We start from the raw sequence: 23,288 nt of genomic DNA, 5'->3' as shown, positions 1-23,288 counted from the left end.
ATAACAAGGACCTTCCTCCAGAGCCAATAAAGAGAAAACCTTCCCCTGGAGCTGACACCCTGAATTTGGACTTTTAGCCTATTAGACTGTGATAGAATAAATTTCTCTTTGTTAAAGTCATCCACTGTGGTATTTCTGTCATAGCAGCACTAGGTGTCTAAGACACTAGGTCTCATGCATGGGTTTTCTCTTTAGTCTAACTCTGTACCACCCCCTTGTATCATTGTTGACTTGCCAGTAGTATGTAGACAAGTTACCTCACTGCAGGTCAGAGCAGGTTTTCTGACAGATCATCATTCTTCAAAACTCAAATGACATAGGTAGTTGAAGTAGGGAAGACCAGGCGTTGCTTTCCTTTTTCTAAAAATTCTCTTAGGGCCCTTCCACTTCTAACATTCTTTGATTCTAATGTCCTTGTGCTGCATGGATTGTTAAGATTGAAGTGGGGAAGAAATCCTAGGCTTTGGGGCAGGAAGAGTTAAAGCTGCCACAATACCTTCCCCTGCCTCCAGACAGAAAAAGGAGGGGGTGGTTCCTGGCATCGGGGATGCCAACTGAAGGATGGCGTGTGCCATCAACAAATGAGGATGGCAGATTGCAGCACCAAACTTCCAACAACTGCTGTGCTCACTGTTTTTGTCTTCTTTCTCAGGGTTGGCTAAGGCATCTTCTCCCCGCCCTCCCCCCGCCCCCCGCCCCTCACCTTTCTTGAATATATTCTCTGCAGAGCTAGGGAGCATGGAAAGGGTCAAAGCAGAATGCATCTCACAGGAGGCTGGCAGAGGTAGTGTTTCCTCATTCCCATGCCAGTGCTTGTCTTGACTCATCTGGAATCTTGAAAGAGGAGGCTGGGTGTGGGGTCTTTGCAGGGCCCCTTAGCTCACCGTGGGTGGCCTCTGTTCCCAAGCATGCACACCACAATTCTCCCCCAGTGAGCAGAGAACTGCATGAGGCACAATTATAGAGAGGTTATTTATTGTTTCACAGCCCAGTTCATCACAAGTCTACAAAATTCCAATTAATTAAGCATCCTATAAAGATTTGTAAAAATTAGATAAAGGCCAAAACCATTGACTTGTAGATGAAAACTATTTCATCAATATGCAATTCTCCTTTGAGGTAGAAATTCTCAGACAATGCGTGGGAACCATCTATAAACCAACATTTATAGCATTTTTATTAAATTTAAAACAAAGCTTCATATTCATACCACAACTATGTAGTTTTGAAACTGCAAACTGAAGATGAATCAGGGGAGATAATCTTTTTTTTTTTTTAAGAAGGCAGTCTAGTATAACCAGTTCACACTGACTTTCTACTTTTGCTTAAAACAGAATCAGCCTAGCAACAGCTATGGCCAACCAGAGCTCAGACAAACAGGTACACTGATTGCAAGAAGCCTGACCTCAGCCATGGATTCCAGTTAGAGTCTGTGGGATATTCTCTTTAGTTTAGCATATGTTGTGTTCCTAATGAGCAAGGACATTACTCAATCTGATTGGTCACCATAAGCCTTAAAATAAAACTGCTTCTACTGAAACAAAACAAGCAGCAGGACCCTGCTGAACAGAATGGTGTATGTTGAGTTCCAGCAACAACCGCAGCAGTTGAACGCTACTTTCCACATGAGAGATATCGGCCTTAAGCCAGGGAAGAAGATTTTCCCTGGGCATTTTCCCAATAGATTTGCTCCAGTTTGAACCCCTGCTGAGAATTTTCGTTTCTAACAAGTTCCCTGCTGGGAATTTGCATCTCCACCCCAGATATTCTGAATCAGAATCTACATTTTAACAAGATTCCCAGGTGATTCTTATGTATAACTTCCTGGAAACTTGTTAGAAATGCAAATTCTCAGCAGCGGGATCAAGCTGGAACACACTGGTTCAAAGCCCTGAATTTTACCCTACTCAGAGAGATGGAAATAATGCATTGCATTGGGCAAAACTGCTGCAAAAGACCTCATTGAAGTGTTAAAAAACAAAGATGTCACTTTAAGGATTAAGGTGCGCCAGACCCAAGCTGTGGTGTTTTCAATTGCCAGATGTGCAAGCTGGACAATGAATAAGGAAGACCAATGAAGGTTTGATGCCTTTGAATTATGGTGTTGGTGAAGAGTACCGAATATACCATGGACTTCCAGAACAACAAACAAATCTGTCTTGGAAGAAGTATAGCCAGAATGCTCCCTAGAAGCGAGGACGGCGAGACTTCATTTCACGTACTTTGGACAAGTCATCAGGAGGGATCAGTCCCTGGAGAAGGACATCATGCTCAGTAAAGGGTCAATGAAAAAAAGGAAGCCCCTCAATGAGATGGATTGACACAGTGGCTGCAACAATGGGCTCAGGCATAACAACAATTGTGAGGATGGCACAGGACCGGGCAGTGTTTCGTTCTGTTGCCGCTATGAGTTGCAACTGACTCAACGGTGCCTAACAACAACAGAGAGATGGAAACTGAGGCTTCAAGAGATTAACCCTGAGTCAAGCACTGGTGAAGGGAAGAGCCAGAATTTGAACAATCACCTGTGTACCGATGATTTCCAAGCCTCCACTTCCAGCCCAACTCCCAATTCTAATGCCATATTCCCAATGACCCTCATCTTCCCAAACACCCAGACCAGCCCTAGCAGCATCTTTGATCCCTTTCTATCTGACTGCCCTCACCAGTTACCAAGTCACCTCAACTCTGTCATTTCAAAATCTCCCCCAAAGACCACCTTTCCATGTCTACCCTTGTTAACCTGTCTGTAGACTATTCTCCAAAAAAATAAAAATCAAGTTGCTATCAAGTCAATTCGGACTCGTGGTCAGGGTAGAACTGTGCTCCACAGGGCTTTCAATGGCTGATTTTCCAAAAATAGATCGCCAGGCCTTTCTTCCAAGGCACCTGGGTATACTCCAACCTCCAACTTTTCGGTTAGCAGTGTGTGGTATATGTGTAATCTGTGTGTGTGATATTTGTGTAATTATATAATGTGTGGTATGTATGTGTGTAGTATGTGTGGTATATGTGTAATGTGTGGTATGTATGTGTGTAGTGTGTGTGCTATATGTGTGGTGTGTGTGTGATACTGTGTAATTGTGTAATGTGTGGTATGTACGTGTATAGCGTGTATGGTATTTGTGTGGTGTGTGTGTGATATATGTGTAATGTGTGGTATGTATGTGTGTAGTGTGTGTGCTATTTGTGTAATTGTGTAAAGTGTGGTATGTACATGTGTAGTGTGTGCTATACATGTGGTTTGTGTGTGCGTGATATGTGTAATGTGTAATGTGTGGTCTGTATGCTATATGTATGGAGTGTGTGTGTGTGATATGTGTAATGTGTGGTATATATGAGTGGCGTGTGTGTGTGTGTGTGTGTGTATGTGTGATATGTGTAATGTGTGGCTAACCGTTTGCCCCTCCCAAGGACTCTGGACTTAGAGGCTCCTCCCTCTGTGATCAACACTAACACCACTTTGTGAAGCACAACTCATATCACTCCCTGGCTGAAAGTGCTAAAGTCAGCAACCAATGCACCATCTGGCCTGCTGTGACCACTTCTGCACTACCTCACGTTACTCCCCGTCCACGGCCAGCCAAAGTCAACACATTCCTGGCTGTCTCCCACGCCCTTTCTACCGGACGTCAAAATAACTAAGGTGCATAAGGTTGACCAAGGGGCAGGAACGAGAACGAGCTGTCACAGAAAGAAGAAACTACATTCAGCAGATTCCTCTAACTTAGGAGAGGACTACTTTTACTGAGTAAAGGAAAACATTTCAGAAAGGTTTTCAAGAATGCATTGAAACCAAAGGGGTTGTAAGTGTTTCAAACCCTCTGTGAAACACAAAATTCATCTAGAAACCCTTTTTAGATTTGGTTAGAAACTTCTGTGGCAATCTGGATCTGAGAGCTGAGTCAGGATATGCTATTTGCAACGTTTACCCAACTTCCCACCCCCCCAAAAACAAACCCAAATATTAATTGAACTTACAGGTGACTTGAAGAACAGATAAATTTTACTAGTCTGGCAAACAGACTGTGCTCTACAGCAAAAAATCTAATTCACTCTAGGGTACCGGAAGTGGATCAACAGTTCACATAAGCGCTTAACTATATAAAATGGAAGACTCAGAACCAAGAAGCTAAGTAGAAAATCATTTCAAAACCAGAAGAGATTAATTATACTTAATTCCTCTATCCATCTATCTATGCCATCAGCAAGTATTTACTGAGCACCCACTGATGCCTCTGAATGTGGCAATCACTCAAAAGCCCCAGGGCAATGCTAGAATTGCACCATGCTCCATTCTTCTTCAGGCCAGCAGACATAAATTAGGCCTTTGGGTTCCTGCTGAGCAGAGGAAGAGGCAGTTCCACCAAGGCAAAGCAGCAGGAGCTGGAAAGAATGAACAAGCTAAGGGTTTACTGTGCCGCCAGCCCGGTCGGGGTACAGACCAAGGCCAAGGCTGGAAAAAGGAGCGAGCTCAGCCAAATGCTCGCAGCACCCCCTGGGAACGTGCCTGCAAGGGGCTGGGAAGGGAGCCACAGGGTACGCTCCCGCCAGAGAGGAGGCAGGGGTGAGCTGGGAGCCAAGTTGCCCGTATAAAGGCGCCAGGGGAAGGGGAGGAGGCGCCTTCCTAACCAATCCCCAACAGCTCCAAAGAGGATGGAGGGGAAAGAGAGGTCAAGTTATCTCTGGACTACTGAACAGCTATAGCTGCATTAGAGATGAACAGCTAGAAATACGGTGATGTTTTTGCTTTCAGGCCACTCACTCCAGCCAGCCCATGTCTCATTTTCAACACCACAGTGTGTATGCATTCCAAACCAGTCAGTGTTCACTGCGTGTACATGACTGAAGACAACTGCTTACCCTAAAAGAAGCCTAAATGGAACGAGTGGGGCGTGACTTAAACGCAGGACAAGCAAGGATGTGTCTGGCCATTCTCAGACAGGGTTTGTAGAGGCCCTGACAATGGTCTTATATCTGGAAGTTCAGTCTGCAAACCAAAAAATCAATCATATCTAAAAGTGGAAAGGGTTAAACAGACAGTGGCTCAATGGACACAGACAGTGGGAATGTAGATAAAGGTTATTCTTTTTGGACTTCGACCTTTGTAAAATATTGCCCGTCTTGCAAAAATCTTGCTTGAGGCATTTTACCACATCTCTTGCCCAGTCGATATTTACAGAAGAAATGGGGAAAATCCCTTCATCTTCTTCCAAAAAAACAAACCCGAACTTATTTTGATGAGAGGCTAAATGTAGCAACACTGACGTCAGAGGCACCTCCTCAGGCAGGCTCTGCTCTGCAAAGGCTGATAGCAACCCTGCTCATCCCATCGTTATTAAGCCCATCTGTTTGCACATTTGGTTTGTACCAACTGCAGTTTACATCGTAAAGCATTCAATATGTGCATATTTCTTAAATGAGATTTGTCATTTAAGTGAATTTTGGTCAATGTTTTTAATACTTTACCTAATACAAAGTTTTGCTTTCAAACTGTATCAAACAGACTAAAATGCTGTGTTTCCGTTTGTATGGGAACTGGAGTTGCTAGTTATACCATGAATCTTGGACAAATTAACCTAATGAGCCAAAGAAGTTTCCCATGTTCTTCCTGTGTAAGTCCCTTAGAAGAGCTGGGATGAGTGGCTTCCTTTTCGCTGAGACTGTTGATGAACCAGAAACCCCAGGCATGTACCACAACCATCATATACACACAGAGGCTCATTTCACTGAGGGGCTGTGTGCAAAGGGAAGTTCTGTAAATTGAACCATGTTTTATTTGAAATTACGGAAGGTGGCATTGAAAGGCTATCATTAGTTTAAAAAATAATTTACCACTACCAGTTACCATCAACTCAATTCCAACTCATGGCAGCCCCATGTATGTCAGAGTAGAACTGTGCTCCAGAGGGTTTTCAGTGGCTAATTTTTCAAAAGGAGATCATCAGGACTTCCTTCCAAGATGCCTCTGGATGGACTCGAACCATCAACCTTTGGGTTAGCAGTGGAGCTCGTTTACATTTGCACCACCCAGGGACTCCAACTGATCACTAATTACTCAAAAATTTATCTGTTGCAAACTTATAAAGTTTAGGTGTGCGTATACCGAACTTTCTCAAAACAGGACATCTTCAGGAATGTGTGGTGTTTATTTTAACAAAAAGCGTTGGTGGCTGCTTCACCAACAAACGAGTTAGCAACATGTGGCTTGTCCGGAAAACTGAGCGAGGTTAACATGCTTCCCTCACAGCAGGCAGATCTGAGGGTCCTGCAGGAGAAGGCCCTTTGCATGCCCCTCCGAGAGGTCTACTCTGACCAGTGTCTGAAATTCATCAATGCCATGGCTGCGTTATCAAACTGGGTTTGGCTCTAGGACTGCTTGTTTTGACACAAGTCTGGCAGAGAAATTCATGGAAGAGTCTAATGTACCATCCCATTTTCTCCAGCTAAGAAAGCACCCCTCAGCTGCAAAAGTCATGTGGTTAGCACCACTCACCTGGGGACACTTTCACTAACACCTGGCCTGCTTGAAAATTTGGTTCCTATTGTATCAGGAAGACTCACTTTCAGCCACACGCCTATGGAGAAAGACTGACCCTGTGTGGCTGATTTGATTAAACACTCTAAAGTCTCTTGAGGTTTTGTGGAAAACCCTCTGCTGTCAATATTGGAGAAAAATTGTTTTAAGGAACCACCTTAATAATTTATTCCATAGGTTCCCAAGCCTGGCTGCTTATTTGAGTCATCCTGGGAGCCTCTTAAAAATAGATTCTTGGACCCCGTCCCAGGCCTGAATCAGAACCTCCTTGGTGGGGCCTAGGAATCTGTATTTTTTTAAAGCTCCCCACGTGATTCTGTGATAAGCCAAGTTTGAGAGCCACTGATTTAAATTCAAGAAAGAATTAGAAATATCACCCCCCTTAATACCTACTATCGGCTTTTGTAATATTGATTTCTAAAAAATAATATTAAATCCATGTTTCTTGTAAGTAATTTTAACAATACAGACATATAGAAAATAAAAGCAAAAGTCTCCCCTTACCCTCATGTTAATTGACTAAATAAAGATAGATTAAGTACAATAGAAAAGACCCATCTCCTTGACCACAGCAAGGTCATGGAAGCTTCATAGACACATCCAGACTTCCTAAGGGACCGAATCACTGGGCTGGGCTGGGGACCATGGTCTCAGGGGACACCTAGCTCAATTGGCCTAACATGGTTTATAAAGAAAATGTTCTACATACTACTTTGGTGAGTAGCATCTGGGTTCTTAAAAGCTTGTGAGCGGCCATCTAAGATATTCCACTGGTCCCACCCCAACTGGAGCAAGGGAGAATGAAGAAAACCAAAGACACAAGGGAAAGATTAGTCCAAAGGACTAACGGACCTCAACTACCATAGCCTCCACCAGACTGAGTCCAGCACAACTAGATGGTTCCCAGCTACCACCACCAACTGCTCTGATAGGGATCACAACAGAGGGTTCCAGACAGAGGTGGAGAAAAATGTGGAACAAAATTCTAACTCACAAAAAAACACCAGATTTACTGGTCTGACAGAGACTGGAGAAACCCTGAGAGTACGGCCCCCGGACACCCATTGAGCTCAGTAATGAAGTCACTCCTGAGGTTCACCCTTCATTCAAAGATTAGACAGGCCCATAAAACAAAATGAGACTAAAGAGGCATACCAGCCCAGGGGCAAGGACTAGAAGGCAGGAGGAAACAAGAAAGCTGGTAAAAGGGAACCCAAGTTCGAGAAGGGGGAGTGTTGACATGTCGTGGGCTTGTTAGCCAATGTCATAAAACATTATGTGTACTAACTGTTTAATGAGAAGCTAGTTTGTTCCGTAAGCCTTCCTCTAAAGTAAAAAAAAAGCTTATGAATGGCCATCTAAGATATTCCAGTGATTCCACCCCATCTGGAGGAAGGCAGAATGAAGAAAAACAAAGACACAAGGGAAAAGATTAGTCCAAAGGACAAATGGACCTCAACTACCACCGCCTCCACCAGACTGAGTCCAGCAGAATTAGATGATACCCAGCTACCACCACCAACTGCTCTGACAGGGATCACAGCAGAGGGTCCTGGACAGAGCTGGAGAAAAATATAGAACAAAATTCTAACTCACAAAAAAGACCAGACGTACTGGTCTAACAGAAACTGGAGAAACCCCAGAAGTATGGCCCCCCAACACCCTTTTAACTCAGTACTGAAGTCACTCCTGAGGTTCACCCTTCAGCCAAAGATTAGAAGGCCCATAAAACAAAGTGAGACTAAATGAGCACACCAGCCCAGAGGCAAGGCTGAGAAGGTAGGAAGGGGCAGGAAAGCTGGTAATGGGGAACCCAAGGTCAAGAAGGGGAGAGTGTTGACAACCAGTGCCACAAAACAATGTGTGTATTGTTTAATGAGAAACTAATCTGCTCTGTAAACCATCATCTAAAGCACACACACACACATATACAAAAAGACCCATCCTCATTTGCTGAAATCAGACTTCCTTGAGAAGAGATGATGAATAGTATAAAAATAACAACAGAAAAAGTTTTTACCTTTAGTATTTTCTTATATAATCTTTTTTTTTCATTCATGAACACATTCTCTAATAGGAAACAACAGCAGATGTGGGAGGAAATATTACTCCTCCCAACAGCAGTCAGTCCCAGTGATACCTGGTTCAAAGCAGGATTTCACCCTTGGGAAACTGTGGAAGCTACTGGCCACAGCCAGATCCTGCGAAGCTCCCCACTGGGCATGATAAGATCATTTAAAGAGGTGTGTGTAATTGATATTTCATTTATTACCAGGGTGTTTTTCTTTCTTCATTTTTTTGTCTCATAGATTATTGTTTTATGTTCTTTGACATAAATAAGCCATAAACATGATTAATTAAAAAATAAGTCTCAGAAAAACAAAATCTATGCTGAGTCCACATATAGTTCTATTTCTCAGGCTTTTAAGACAGTGGCAACACTAACCTTTCAGAGCAAAGATGAGATATCCTGGTATCCTGTTTTTGATTGTTTAATCACTTGGTGACAGCTACATCTATTGAGAGACTACAAAACTTCCAAAGCACATTTCTACAACTCAGGTTGTATTGCCATCAAGTCAATTCTGACTCATGGCGACTCAATGTGTAGAACTTCCCCATAGAGTTTTCTTGGCTGTAATCTTTTTTCAAATAGTATTTTATTCAGTTAGGTTTACACAGTAAGTTAGGTGCCCGTTTGACAATTTCCATACAAATTATTCAGTGACAATGTTCACAGTATGTCAACATTCTCTTTAATTGTGCTGTCTGTTCTCTTTTCAGTACCCTAGTTTCTTTAGTTTCCCTAATCCCTTATCTTCTCATCTTTGCTTCTGAGAAATTGTTGATCTTTGGTCTCACATTCATGATTTTTAAGTAGGGCACCGACCTTATGGGTAATATCCTTGATTTTGCATGCCACTCTACTATTTCACCAAAAGGTGATTTCAGGGGATAGACTCGGTTCTAGGTTTAAAGGGTGTTTCAGGGCAATAGTCTCAGAGGGGTCTGTTGTTCTCTACTGTTCCAGTTTGTCTGGCTCTTTTTTCTTTTTTTTTAATAAGAATTTGCATTCTGCTCCGTATTTTTCTCCCATTCTATCTGGGACCAACTATGTGGTCCTGGTTGGAATGGTCAGTGGTGGTACCCAGCAACCATCAAGTTCTTCTGGTCTCAGGGTAAATGAGGTTGCGGCTCTTATAGACTTGTTTTTTCTCTGTTGTACTTTTAATTACCTTCTTACTGTTTTGCTCTGATAAGTCAAGACCTGTAGTTGTGTCTTAGATAGCGGCTCGCAAGCTCAAGCTTTTAAGAACCCAGATACTACTCACTCCACTAGGGTGCAGATCATGATTTTTGTGGACTATGTTATAGCAATTGACTGGGTTGTCCTGTAAGACTATGGTCCTAATTGGCTGCAATCTTTATGGAAGCAGATTGCCAAGGCAGCTCTGGATGGACTCGAACTGCCAATCTTTCAGTTGACAGCTGAGCATATTATTTAGTAGACCCCAATCTTTAGCTGGAGTCCTGGTGGCACAGTGGTTAAAAGTGCAGCTGCTGAGGCGGAGCCAAGATGGCGGACTAGGCAGACGCTACCTCGGATCCCTCTTACAACAAAGACATGGAAAAACAAGTGAATCGATCACATACATAACAATCTACGAACCCTGAACAACAAACACAGATTTAGAGATGGAGAACGAACTAATACGGGGAAGCAGCAATTGTTTCCAGAGCCTAGAGCCAGCGTAACAGTCAGGTACGGCACAAGCACAGAGAGCTGCTCCACCCCCCTGAACTAACCCCGGGAGGGAGACCAGCCGGTTCAGCGGGCGGCGTGGGACGCAGCCAGTACGAGAAGTCCCCGGGAGGCAGTGACTGGTCTTGGAGCAGGAAGAGCAGCGTCCCAGCCGGGGAACCGTCTCGCCGGGATTTGGACTGGACGCAGGTACGGCATAAACACGGAGAGCTGCTCCACCCCCCTGAACTAACCCCGGGAAGGGGCCCAGCCGGGTCGCGCGGGCGGCGTGGGACTCAGCCGATAGGAGAAGTACCCGGGAGGCAGCGACTGGTATTGGAGCGGGGAGAACAGCGTCCCAGCCGGGACACTCGGTCACGGCACAAGCACGGGGAGCTGCTCCACCCATCTGAACTAACACTGGGAGGGGGCCCACCTGGTTCGCGGGGGCGGCACGGCCATGCAGCTGGAGGGACGAGAAGTCCCCGGGAGGCAGCGACTGATTTTGGAGTCGAGAGTGCACCGTCCCACTAGGGGAGCCTTGACGCTGGGCGTGGGGCTGGAAGCGGAGGATCTGACCTTGACTCCAGCGGACCAGACCCCCCGGGGGCAATCTCCACACAGCCAGCACACATAGGCGATGCGCCCACGGGAATCTCAGATATAATAGTCATTCCAAGCAAAACAAGCAACTCTGGCTATATTCTGAGGTGCTACTCTCCTATCTCTCTGTTCCCTCCCCCACCCTCCCCAGGCGGCTTCATTAACATCCGAATAGCCTGAGCCAGAGGGAGAACTCTGATAGGGGTCTGACTGCAGTTTTTTTTTAGCGGATTTTCTGGAAAAACTAGTTTCCCAGTGATGGCTCGGAGACAACAATCCATATCAAACCACTTAAAGAAGCAGACCATGACAGTTTCTCCAACCCCCCAAACAAAAGAATCAAATTCTTTCCCAAATGAAGATACAATCCTGGAATTATCAGATACAGAATATAAAAAACTAATTTACAGAATGCTTAAAGATATCACAAATGAAATTAGGATAACTGCAGAAAAAGCCAAGGAACACACTGATAAAACTGTTGAAGAACTCAAAAAGATTATTCAAGAACATAGTGGAAAAATTAATAAGTTGCAAGAATCCATAGAGAGACAACATGTAGAAATCCAAAAGATTAACAATAAAATTACAGAATTAGACAACGCACTAGGAAGTCAGAGGAGCAGACTCGAGCAATTAGAATGCAGACTGGGACATCTGGAGGACCAGGGAATCAACACCAACATAGCTGAAAAAAAATCAGATAAAAGAATTTAAAAAAATGAAGAAACCCTAACAATTATGTGGGACTCTATCAAGAAGGATAACCTGAGGATGATTGGAGTCCCAGAACAGGGAGGGGGGACAGAAAACACAGAGACAATAGTTGAAGAACTCCTGACAGAAAACTTCCCTGACATCATGAAAGACGAAAGGATATCTATCCAAGATGCTCATCGAACCCCATTTAAGATTGATCCAAAAAGAAAAACACCAAGACATATTATCATCAAACTCACCAAAACCAAAGATAAACAGAAAATTTTAAAAGCAGCCAGGGAGAAAAGAAAGGTTTCCTTTAAGGGAGAATCAATAAGAATAAGTTCAGACTACTCAGCAGAAACCATGCAGGCAAGAAGGGAATGGGACGACATATACAGAACACTGAAGGAGAAAAACTGCCAGCCAAGGATCATATATCCAGCAAAACTCTCTCTGAAATATGAAGGCGAAATTAAGATATTTACAGACAAACACAAGTTTAGAGAATTTGCAAAAACCAAACCAAAGCTACAAGAAATACTAAAGGATATTGTTTGGTCAGAGAACCAATAATATCAGATATCAGCACAACACAAGGTCACAAAACAGAACGTCCTGATATCAACTCAAATAGGGAAATCACAAAAATAAACAAATTAAGATTAATTAAAAAAAAAAATACACATAACAGGGAATCATGGAAGTCAATAGGTAAAAGATCACAATAATCAAAAAGAGGGACTAAATACAGGAGGCATTGAACTGCCATATGGAGAGTGATACAAGGCGATATAGAACAATACAAGTTAGGTTTTTACTTAGAAAAATAGGGGTAAATAATAAGGTAACCACAAAAAGGTATAACAACTTTATAACTCAAGATAAAAGCCAAGAAAAACGTAACGACTCAACTAACATAAAGTCAAACACTATGAAAATGAGGATCTCACAATTTACTAAGAAAAAAGCCTCAGCACAAAAACGTATACGGAAGAATGAAATTGTCAACAACACACATAAAAAGGCATTAAAATGACAGCACTAAAAACTTATTTATCTATAATTACCCTGAATGTAAATGGACTAAATGCACCAATAAAGAGACAGAGAGTCACAGACTGGATAAAGAAACACGATCCATCTATATGCTGCCTACAAGAGACACACCTTAGACTTAGAGACACAAACAAACTAAAACTCAAAGGATGGAAAAAAATATATCAAGCAAACAATAAGCAAAAAAGAAGAGGAGTAGCAATATTAATTTCTGACAAAATAGACTTTAGACTTAAATCCACCACAAAGGATAAAGAAGGACACTACATAATGATAAAAGGGACAATTGATCAGGAAGACATAACCATATTAAATATTTATGCACCCAATGACAGGGCTGCAAGATACATAAATCAAATTTTAACACATTTGAAAAGTGAGATAGATACCTCCACAATTATAGTAGGAGACTTCAACACACCACTTTCGGAGAAGGACAGGACATCTAGGAAGAAGCTCAATAGAGACACGGAAGACCTAATTACAACAATCAACCAACTTGACCTCATTGACTTATACAGAACTCTCCACCCAACTGCTGCAAAATATACTTTTTTTTCTAGCGCACATGGAACATTCTCTAGAATAGACCACATATTAGGTCATAAAACAAACCTTTGCAGAGTCCAAAACATCGAAATATTACAAAGCATCTTCTCAGACCACAAGGCAATAAAACTAGAGATCAATAACAGAAAAACTAGGGAAAAGAAATCAAATACTTGGAAAATGAACAATACCCTCCTGAAAAAAGACTGGGTTATAGAAGACATCAAGGAGGGAATAAGGAAATTCATAGAAAGCAACGAGAATGAAAATACTTCCTATCAAAACCTCTGGGACACAGCAAAAGCAGTGCTCAGAGGCCAATTTATATCGATAAATGCACACATACAAAAAGAAGAAAGAGCCAAAATCAGAGAACTGTCCCTACAACTTGAACAAATAGAAACTGAGCAACAAAAGAATCCATCAGGCTCCGGAAGAAAACAAATAATAAAAATTAGAGCTGAACTAAATGAATTAGAGAACAGAAAAACAATTGAAAGAATTAACAAAGCCAAAAGCTGGTTCTTTGAAAAAATTAACAAAATTGATAAACCATTGGCTAGACTGACTAAAGAAAAACAGGAAAGGAAACAAATAACCTGAATAAGAAACGAGAAGGACCACATCACAACAGAACCAAATGAAATTAAAAGAATCATTTCAGATTATTATGAAAAATTGTACTCTAACAAATTTGCAAACCTAGAAGAAATGGATGAATTCCTGGAAAAACACTACCTACCTAAACTAACACATTCAGAAGTAGAACAACTAAATAGACCCATAACAAAAAAAGAGATTGAAACGGTAATCAAAAAACTCCCAACAAAAAAAAGCCCTGGCCCGGACGGCTTCACTGCAGAGTTCTACCAAACTTTCAGAGAAGAGTTAACACCACTACTTCTGAAGGTATTCCAAAGCATAGAAAATGACGGAATACTACCCAACTCATTCTATGAAGCCACCATCTCCCTGATACCAAAACCAGGTAAAGACATTACAAAAAAAGAAAATTATAGACCTATATCCCTCATGAACATTGATGCAAAAATCCTCAACAAAATTCTAGCCAATAGAATCCAACAACACATCAAAAAAATAATTCCCCATGATCAAGTGGGATTTATACCAGGTATGCAAGGCTGGTTTAATATCAGAAAAACCATTAATGTAATCCATCACATAAATAAAACAAAAGACAAAAACCACATGATCTTATCAATTGATGCAGAAAAGGCATTTGACAAAGTTCAACTCCCATTTATGATAAAAACTCTTACCAAAATAGGAATTGAAGGAAAATTCCTCAACATAATAAAGGGCATCTATGCAAAGCCAACAGCCAATATCACTCTAAATGGAGAGAACCTGAAAGCATTTGCCTTGAGAACGGGAACCAGACAAGGATACCCTTTATCACCGCTCTTATTCAACATCATGCTGGAAGTCCTAGCCAGGGCAATTAGGCTAGACAAAGAAATAAAGGGTATCCGGATTGGCAAGGAAGAAGTAAAGTTATCACTATTTGCAGATGACATGATTATATACACAGAAAACCCTAAGGAATCCTCCAGAAAACTACTGAAACTAATAGAAGAGTTTGGCAGAGTCTCAGGTTATAAAATAAACACACAAAAATCACTTGGGTTCCTCTACATCAACAAAAAGAACACCGAAGAGGAAATCACCAAATCAACACCATTCACAGTAGCCCCCAAGAAGATAAGATACTTAGGAATAAATCTTACCAAGGATGTAAAAGACCTATACAAAGAAAACTACAAAGCTCTACTACAAGAAATTCAAAAGGACGTACTTAAGTGGAAAAACATACCTTGCTCATGGATAGGAAGACTTAACATAGTAAAAATGTCTATTCTACCAAAAGCCATCTATACATTTAACGCACTTCCGATCCAAATTCCAATGTCATATTTTAAGGGGATAGAGAAACAAATCACCAATTTCATATGGAAGGGAAAGAAGCCCCAGATAAGCAAAGCATTACTGAAAAAGAAGAAAGTGGGAGGCCTCACTTTACCTGACTTCAGAACCTATTACACAGCCACAGTAGTCAAAACAGCCTGGTACTGGTACAACAACAGGCACATAGACCAATGGAACAGAATTGAGAACCCAGACGTAGATCCATCCACGTATGAGCAGCTGATATTTGACAAAGGACCAGTGTCAATTAATTGGGCAAAAGATAGCCTTTTTAACAAATGGTGCTGGCATAACTGGATATCCATTTGCAAAAAAATGAAACAGGACCCATACCTCACACCATGCACAAAAACTAACTCCAAGTGGATCAAAGACCTAAACATAAAGACTAAAACGATAAAGATCATGGAAGAAAAAATTGGGACAACCCTAGGAGCCCTAATACAAGGTATAAACAGAATACAAAACATTACCAAAAATGATGAAGAGAAACCTGATAACTGGGAGCTCCTAAAAATCAAACACCTATGCTCATCTAAAGACTTCTCCAAAAGAGTAAAAAGACCACCTACAGATTGGGAAAGAATTTTCAGCTATGACATCTCCAACCAGCGCCTGATCTCTAAAATCTATATGATTCTGTCAAAACTCAACCACAAAAAGACAAACAACCCAATCAAGAAGTGGGCAAAGGATATGAACACACATTTCACTACAGAAGATATTCAGGCAGCCAACAGATACATGAGAAAATGCTCCCGATCATTAGCCATTAGAGAAATGCAAATTAAAACTACGATGAGATTCCATCTCACACCAGCAAGGCTGGCATTAATCCAAAAAACACAAAATAATAAATGTTGGAGAGGCTGTGGAGAGATTGGAACTCTCATACACTGCTGGTGGGAATGTAAAATGGTACAACCACTTTGGAAATCTATCTGGTGTTATCTTAAACAGTTAGAAATAGAACTACCACACAACCCAGAATCCCACTCCTGGGAATATACCCTAGAGATACAAGAGCCTTCATACAAACAGATATATGCACACCCATGTTTATTGCAGCTCTGTTTACAATAGGAAAAAGTTGGAAGCAACCAAGGTGTCCATCAACGGATGAATGGGTAAATAAATTGTGGTATATTCACACAATGGAATACTACGCATCCATAAAGAACAGTGACGAATCTCTGAAACATTTCATAACATGGAGGAACCTGGAAGGCATTATGCTGAGCGAAATCAGTCAGAGGCAAAAGGACAAATATTGTATAAGACCACTATTATAAGATCTTGAGAAATAGTAAACCTGAGAAGAACACATACTTTTGTGGTTACGAGGGGGGGAGGGAGGGAGGGTGGGAGAGGGTTTTTTTTATTGATTAATCAGTAGATAAGAACTGCTTTAGGTGAAGGGAAAGACAACACTCAATACATGGAAGGTCAGCTCAGTTGGACTGGACCAAAAGCAAAGAAGTTTCCGGGATAAAATGAATGCTTCAAAGGTCAGCGGAGCAAGCGCGGGGGTCTGGGGAACATGGTTTGCGGGGACTTCTAAGTCAATTGGCAAAATAATTCCATTATGAAATCATTCTGCATCCCACTTTGAAATGTGGCGTCTGGGGTCTTAAATGCTAACAAGCGGCCATCTAAGATGCATCAATTGGTCTCAACCCACCTGGAGCAAAGGAAAATGAAGAACACCAAGGCCACACGACAACTAAGAGCCCAAGAGACAGAAAGGGCCACATGAACCAGAGACCTACATCATCCTGAGACCAGAAGAACTAGTTGGTGCCCGGCCACAATCGATGACTGCCCTGACAGGGAGCACAGCAGAGGACCCCTGAGGGAGCAGGAGATCAGTGGGATGCAGACCCCAAATTCTCATAAAAAGACCAAACTTAATGGTCTGACTGAGACTAGAGGAATCCCGGCGGCCATGGTCCCCAGACCTTCTGTTGGCACAGGACAGGAACCATCCCCGAAGACAACTCATCAGACATGAAAGGGACTGGTCAGCGGGTGGGAGAGAGACGCTGACGAAGAGTGAGCTAATTATATCAGGTGGACACTTGAGATTGTGTTGGCGACTCTTGTCTGGAGGGGGGATGGGAGGATAGAGAGAGAGGGAAGCCGGCAAAATTGTCACCAAAGGAGAGACTGAAAGGGCTGACTCAAGAGGGGGAGAGCAAGTGGGAGTAGGGAGTGAGATGTATGTAAACTTATATGTGACAGACGGATTGGATTTGTAAACGTTCACTTGAAGCTTAATAAAAGTTACTAAAAAAAAAAAAAGTGCGGCTGCTAACCAAAAGGTCGGCAGTTCAAATCCACCAGCCACTCCTTGGAAACCCCTCTGGGGGCAGTTCTACTCTGTCCTATAGGATCGCTATGAGTTGGAATTGACTCAGTGGCAACTGTGTAACCTTTAGTTTGCATGAGAACCCTCTGTGGTTCTTACTAAAATGTAGATGGCCAGACCCCAGCTCATTCATCTGACTCAGTAGGCCCCGCTGGGGTGGAGCCGAGAAATCTTGCCTTTTTAAGCAGGAGTAGGGGGCATCCGCCCTCCTTCCTAATGCAAGACTGCTCCTCTGACATCTGATTCCGGCAGTTTCTGTCTCAAACTACTCTTTTCCCCAACCCCCACTGGTAGCTCACTGCCTTCTGGGGCAGCCTGTTCCATTTCTAAACACTAAATTTAATGGATGCTTCTAAAAGAAACCTGTAACATTTAAAATATAAAGTCATTCAACATGCAAAAACACAAATATACCAATACAAAGACATACTGAAGAATTAAATGCATGAAGAACTGACCTGCTTCTTCTGGTATTTGTTTATCAGATTCAGAAACAAGGCATAACATCTGGAATAGTTGGCCAAGGCTGCACAGCAATCATGGTAAGAAGTAAGTTTGCTGCAGAAATGCCAAATGGAAAAATAAAAACAAACTGTATTTTTCTATAAAATTCAAATACACACAGTATCTCTTTAAAAACAGTCCTTCAAAGGTTTCATAGTTCATGAAAAGGAATCTAGAAAGACTCAACATACCAGTCCAGAGAAAGCAGCAAGGAAGCTTGCTGCTTTCTCTAGACTGGAGGGAAGGGAGGAGAGAAATAATAGTAAAAAAGGTCTTTTGAAAAACAGAAACTTGACATAAAATGACACTTGTGAAGAGTCTGCTTCTTAGTTCAAATAGATACACAAGACTAAATGGGCAGCTCCTGTATGGAGGCAAGATAAGAAGGCAGAAAAGGATAGGAGCTGGTTGAACAGACATGGGGAATGTAGAGCAGAAAGGGGGAGTGTGCTGTCACATTATAGAGAAAGCAACTAGGGTCACATGACAATGTGTGTATAAATTTTTGTATGAGAAACTAGCTGGAACTGTAAACTTTCACCTAAAGCACAATTAAAAAAAAAAAAAAAAAAACCAGAAACTTGAAGCTATAATACACGTGATTCGGAAAACACAAGTGAAGAAATTTACCTAAAATCTGGTTAGATACCAATGAATCCCCTGAGATTCCCACAGAAGCAAGTGTAAAACTACTTTAATATACTAGGCAACAGAAAAACTAGATGGTGCTTGGATACCATCATCAACTGCTCTGACAGGGATCATAATAGAGGGTCCCGGACAGAGCAGGAGAAAAATGTAGGACAAAATTCAAATTCATAAATAAAGACCAGGCTTACTGGTGTGATGATGACTGGAGACCCCCTGAGACTAGGGCCCCCAGACATCCTGCTAACTTGGAACTGAAGCCACTCCTAAAGTCCACCTTTCAGCCAAAGATTAGACAGGCCTATAAAAAAATAGGAGCCCTGGTGGCGCAGTGGTTAAGAGCTTGACTGCTAACCAAAAAGTCAGCAGTTCGAATCCACCAGCTACTCCTTGGAAACCCTATGGGGCAGTTCTACTCTGTCCTATAGGGTTGCTATGCATTGAAATCAACTTGATGGCAACAGGTTATAAAAGAAACAATAACACAGTTATAACACAATAACTCTGGGACACTGAGAACCCAGAGTGGAAAAGGAAAGGGGGAGAGTGCTGACACATTGAGGAACTGCAACTAATGTCACAAAAAATTTTGTGTATAAAATTTTTGAATGAAAAACTAATTTGCACTATAAACTTTCACCTGAAACACAACTAAAAAAGAAATATATACTAGGCAAATACTAACCAAAATAATGCTGATAGCTATATTAATATCAGGCAAAACAGGCTGTAAGGCAGTCTTCAAATTAGCTTCAAAATATCTAAAGCTAAAGCAAAACCCAAACCTAACCAAAACTGAAAAATCCACAAGGCCATATTGACAAAATCCACATCAAATTGGGAGATTTTCATAACTCTCTCACAGCAATTGATAGATGAATAGGTAAAAGATCATAAATATTTTTTAAAAGTTGATCATGCATAGGCCATAAACAAATCTCAATAAATTTCAGGGAACTAGTACCTTAGATTTCACATTTGTTTCTCAAAGTGCAATTAAATTAGAAATCAATAAAATGAGATTTTTTTTTTTTTTTAAAAGAACATATTCTTGCAAATTTAAAAACACATAGCTTAAGGGTCAAAGAAGCATGAAAATCAAAAACTACTTAGGCTTATGAATAATAACAAAAATACTACAAATCAAAATTCTGGGGATATAGCTAAAGCAGTAATTAGAGGAAAATTTATAGCCTTAAGAAGGCTGAAAAGAGTTGAACTTCTAACTAAAAAAGTTAGAAGAGGAAAAATATATCCAGATAAAATAGAAGAAAGGTATTAATAAGGATAAGAGCAGAAAGGATAAAATAGGAAACAAACATACAATAGCATGGATCAATAAATCTGTCAATAAATAGGCAAACCTTTGCAAGACTGATCAAGAAAAAAGAGGAAAGTTACAAATAATTAAAATTAGGAATGAAAATCAATGTAGCAATGAAAGGCAGTGTAACATAGTAGTTAAAAGTATGAATACTAGAGCCAGACTACTTAGTTTTAAATTGCAGCTTTACTACTTACTATCTGAGTGGCTGGAAACCCTGGTGACATAGTGGTTAAGTGCTACAGCTGCTAACCAAAAGGTCAGCAGTTCTAATCCCCAGGTGCTCCTTGGAAACTCTATGGAGCAGTTCTACTCTGTCCTATAGGGTCACTATGAGTTGGAATCAACTCAATGGCAATGGGTGTTTTGGTTTTATCTGAGTGGTGGGGGGAAAAAGGTGGCAGTCTGCTTCTGTAAAGACTGTAGCCTTGGAAACCCTGTGGGGCATTTCTACTCTGTCCTATAGGGTTGCTTTGAGTTGGAATGGACTTGATGGCAATGGTTTTTTGGGTATTTGTGTGGCCTAGGAAAAACTACTGAAGCTTTCTATGCCTCAGTTTCCTCATATGTAAATGATAATAATAGTGCCTACCTTAAAAAAGGTAGTATACGTATTAAATGGATTAGTATTTGGCACATAGTTAGCACTGTATGTAAGGAGCGCTGGTGGTGCAATGGTTATTTGCTGCTAACTGAAAGGTCAGGAGTTTGAACCCACAAGCCACTCTGAGGAAGAAAAGACCTGGCCACCTGCTCCTGTAAAGATTGTTGTTATTGTGTGCCATCGAGTGGATTCGGACTTACTACAACCCTTCAAGGCAGAGTAGAACTGCCCCATAGGGTTTCCTAGGATGTAATCTTTAAGGGAGCGGCTCACCAGGTCTTTTCTCCCTCAGAGTGGCTTGTGAGTTCTAACCCCCAACCTTTCGATTAGCAATCTTTGTACCATGAGGGCTCCTTACATAAAACTGCCTTGGAAGCCCTATCGGGCAGTTCTACTCTGTCCTATAGGGTCACTATGAGTTGGAATTGACTCGACACAACAACAAACACTGTGTAAGTATTTGTTAAATAAATAAAATTCATAAAAGGGGACATAGAAATGCAATAGAGATTAAAAGGATAATAAGGGAATATTTGGAATGATTTTAGATCGTTTGATAACTTAGATACAACAGACAAATTACTAGAAAAATATAACTTTTTAAAATTGACCCAAGAAGAAATAGGAAATCTGACTAGATATATAGCCATTAAAGAAATTGTATCTGTCATTAACAATATGCATACACACACATACACACCAGGATAAAGAAGCTTTTCAGGCAAGTTCTACAAACTTTCAAGAAACACATTAGCTTAATTTTCACAAATTCTTCCAGTAAAGGAAGCAGAATGCTTCCCACCTCATTTTATAAGGTGAATATAAACTTGACACTAAAACCAGGCAAAGACAATACGAGAAAGAAAAATTACAAGTCAATCTAACTCATGACCGTAGATGAAAAATCCCAAACAAAACATTAGTTAACCAAACCCACTGATATATAGTGGTTTAATATTAGAAAATCTATTAATGTAATCCTTTACATTAATGAATTAAAAAAAGAAAATCCACATAATTAAAATAGATTCAGGGCAAGCATTTGAGCAAATTAAACATCCATTAATGAGAAAAAATCTTCTTTAACCTTCAAAGGGTATCTACAAAGACCTATTACATATATTACTTTCAACTGATAAAATCATAAAAATATTCCCTTTAAAGTCAGGAGAAAGGCAGTAGGTCCAACATTTTCACAACTTTGTTCTGGACATCCTAAACAATGCAATAAGAAAAAGGTTGAGGCAGGAAGGAAGAGTTACAATAATTGGAAAAAAACAAAATTATTCTTATTTGTAGATAATTTTCATAGAAAATCCAAGAGAATCTATAGACAATTTCTTAGACCTATTAAGATTGCTGGACACAAGATCGATAAGAAAACATCAATAGTACTCATACATACCAGCAACAACCTATTAAAAAATAATTTTTTAACATCGCATTCATAATTGCAGCAAAAACCATGAAGAGCCTAGGAATAAATGCAGCAAAAGATGTTCAAGATCTTTTTAGAGAAAAATATAAAATTTTATTGAAGGACATGAAACAAGAACTCATAAATGTTTATGGATGAAAGGCTCATTATCATAAAGATGTTTGTTCTCCCAACCTTCATCCTAATTAATCTATATATTCAGGATAATTCCATTTAAAACTCCAAAGGTTCTATCATGAACCCTAGCTGATTTCCAAATTCATGAGAGAAATAAAGAACAAGAGAGCCTTGTTTAGATCATTTTAAAGGAGGAAAAAGTTAAATGACTCACCTTGAATGATACCAAGACTTAATATAAATCTGTAATAATTACAGTGTGGTTTATTGGTCTGAGGATAGACTGAATAGATTACCCAGGAACAGCCTATAAGTACGGAACCTACTGTATGAACAACTATGTCTTTAAAATCAGTGAGAAAAAGATGGCGTATTCAATAAATGATGCTGGGAAAACTGACTATCTGCATGGAAAAAAAAGCTAAATTGAACCCCTACATGCCACCACACGTAGAAATAAACACTTTGTGATTTTACGAAGCTTCAAAAAATGGGAGTAATTAAGTACCCAGAACAAAGTTCAGAATGAGGCCTAAACAGGACGGTGCTCAAAGACCTAATCTGGACCCACACTGCCATACAGGGGTCAATTACCAATTCAATCTTGGGGAACTTCTTGTATTTCTATTAACAACTACACCATTATAGCTCAAGAAAGGCCCAGCTCTTCTTGAGAGGGATTATTATGTAAAAATACTGGCAAAGAGTCGTGAGGGAGGAGATACAAACGTGTAATTTAAAGACATCTCTGAAATTTATTAACATCTGACTTTGAAGCAACCTTGATTCAAATGATCATCACTTCTGGGGCAATGGAATTGTAAACAAGACTACTGGATGTGTGAGCCTAAATTCAATCAAACCACTGAAATAAAATAATCTGTTACAAATCAAGTCAGGTCAGACTTCCTAAGCAGTGGTTCCCTCTTTGAGTTAAAACGCTAAGGTATTGTTTCCAAGCATAAAAGACAGAATGCCTGTTACATTTTGTAGTATAGATTTTTTTTTTTAATCTCCAATAGCTGAGAGGTACAGTGTGTATCTCTGTGTGTATAAAAACAGTAGGATAACTCACAACTCACCAAACAACAAAAGTGACTTGTGATAAATGGTATAAGAGATAGGTTTTAGGAAATGGAGTTATTAGT

General features: G+C 40.6%; 1 protein-coding gene across 1 annotated transcript in view; it reads right to left on the bottom strand.

Annotated features, from left to right (window-relative positions):
* ARMC2 (armadillo repeat containing 2) overlaps positions 1 to 23,288 on the bottom strand; it is a 139,702-nt gene that overhangs the window by 33,626 nt on the left and 82,788 nt on the right. The window contains exon 11 of the mRNA XM_023543025.2: positions 17,964 to 18,063. Within this exon, the coding sequence (XP_023398793.1) occupies positions 17,964 to 18,063 (100 nt within the window). The remainder of the gene's footprint in view (positions 1 to 17,963; positions 18,064 to 23,288) is intronic.

This window comes from Loxodonta africana, chromosome 1 (assembly GCF_030014295.1).
Source record: "Loxodonta africana isolate mLoxAfr1 chromosome 1, mLoxAfr1.hap2, whole genome shotgun sequence".
Classification (NCBI taxonomy): domain Eukaryota; kingdom Metazoa; phylum Chordata; class Mammalia; order Proboscidea; family Elephantidae; genus Loxodonta; species Loxodonta africana.
This window is presented reverse-complemented; position numbering and strand designations above follow the sequence as displayed.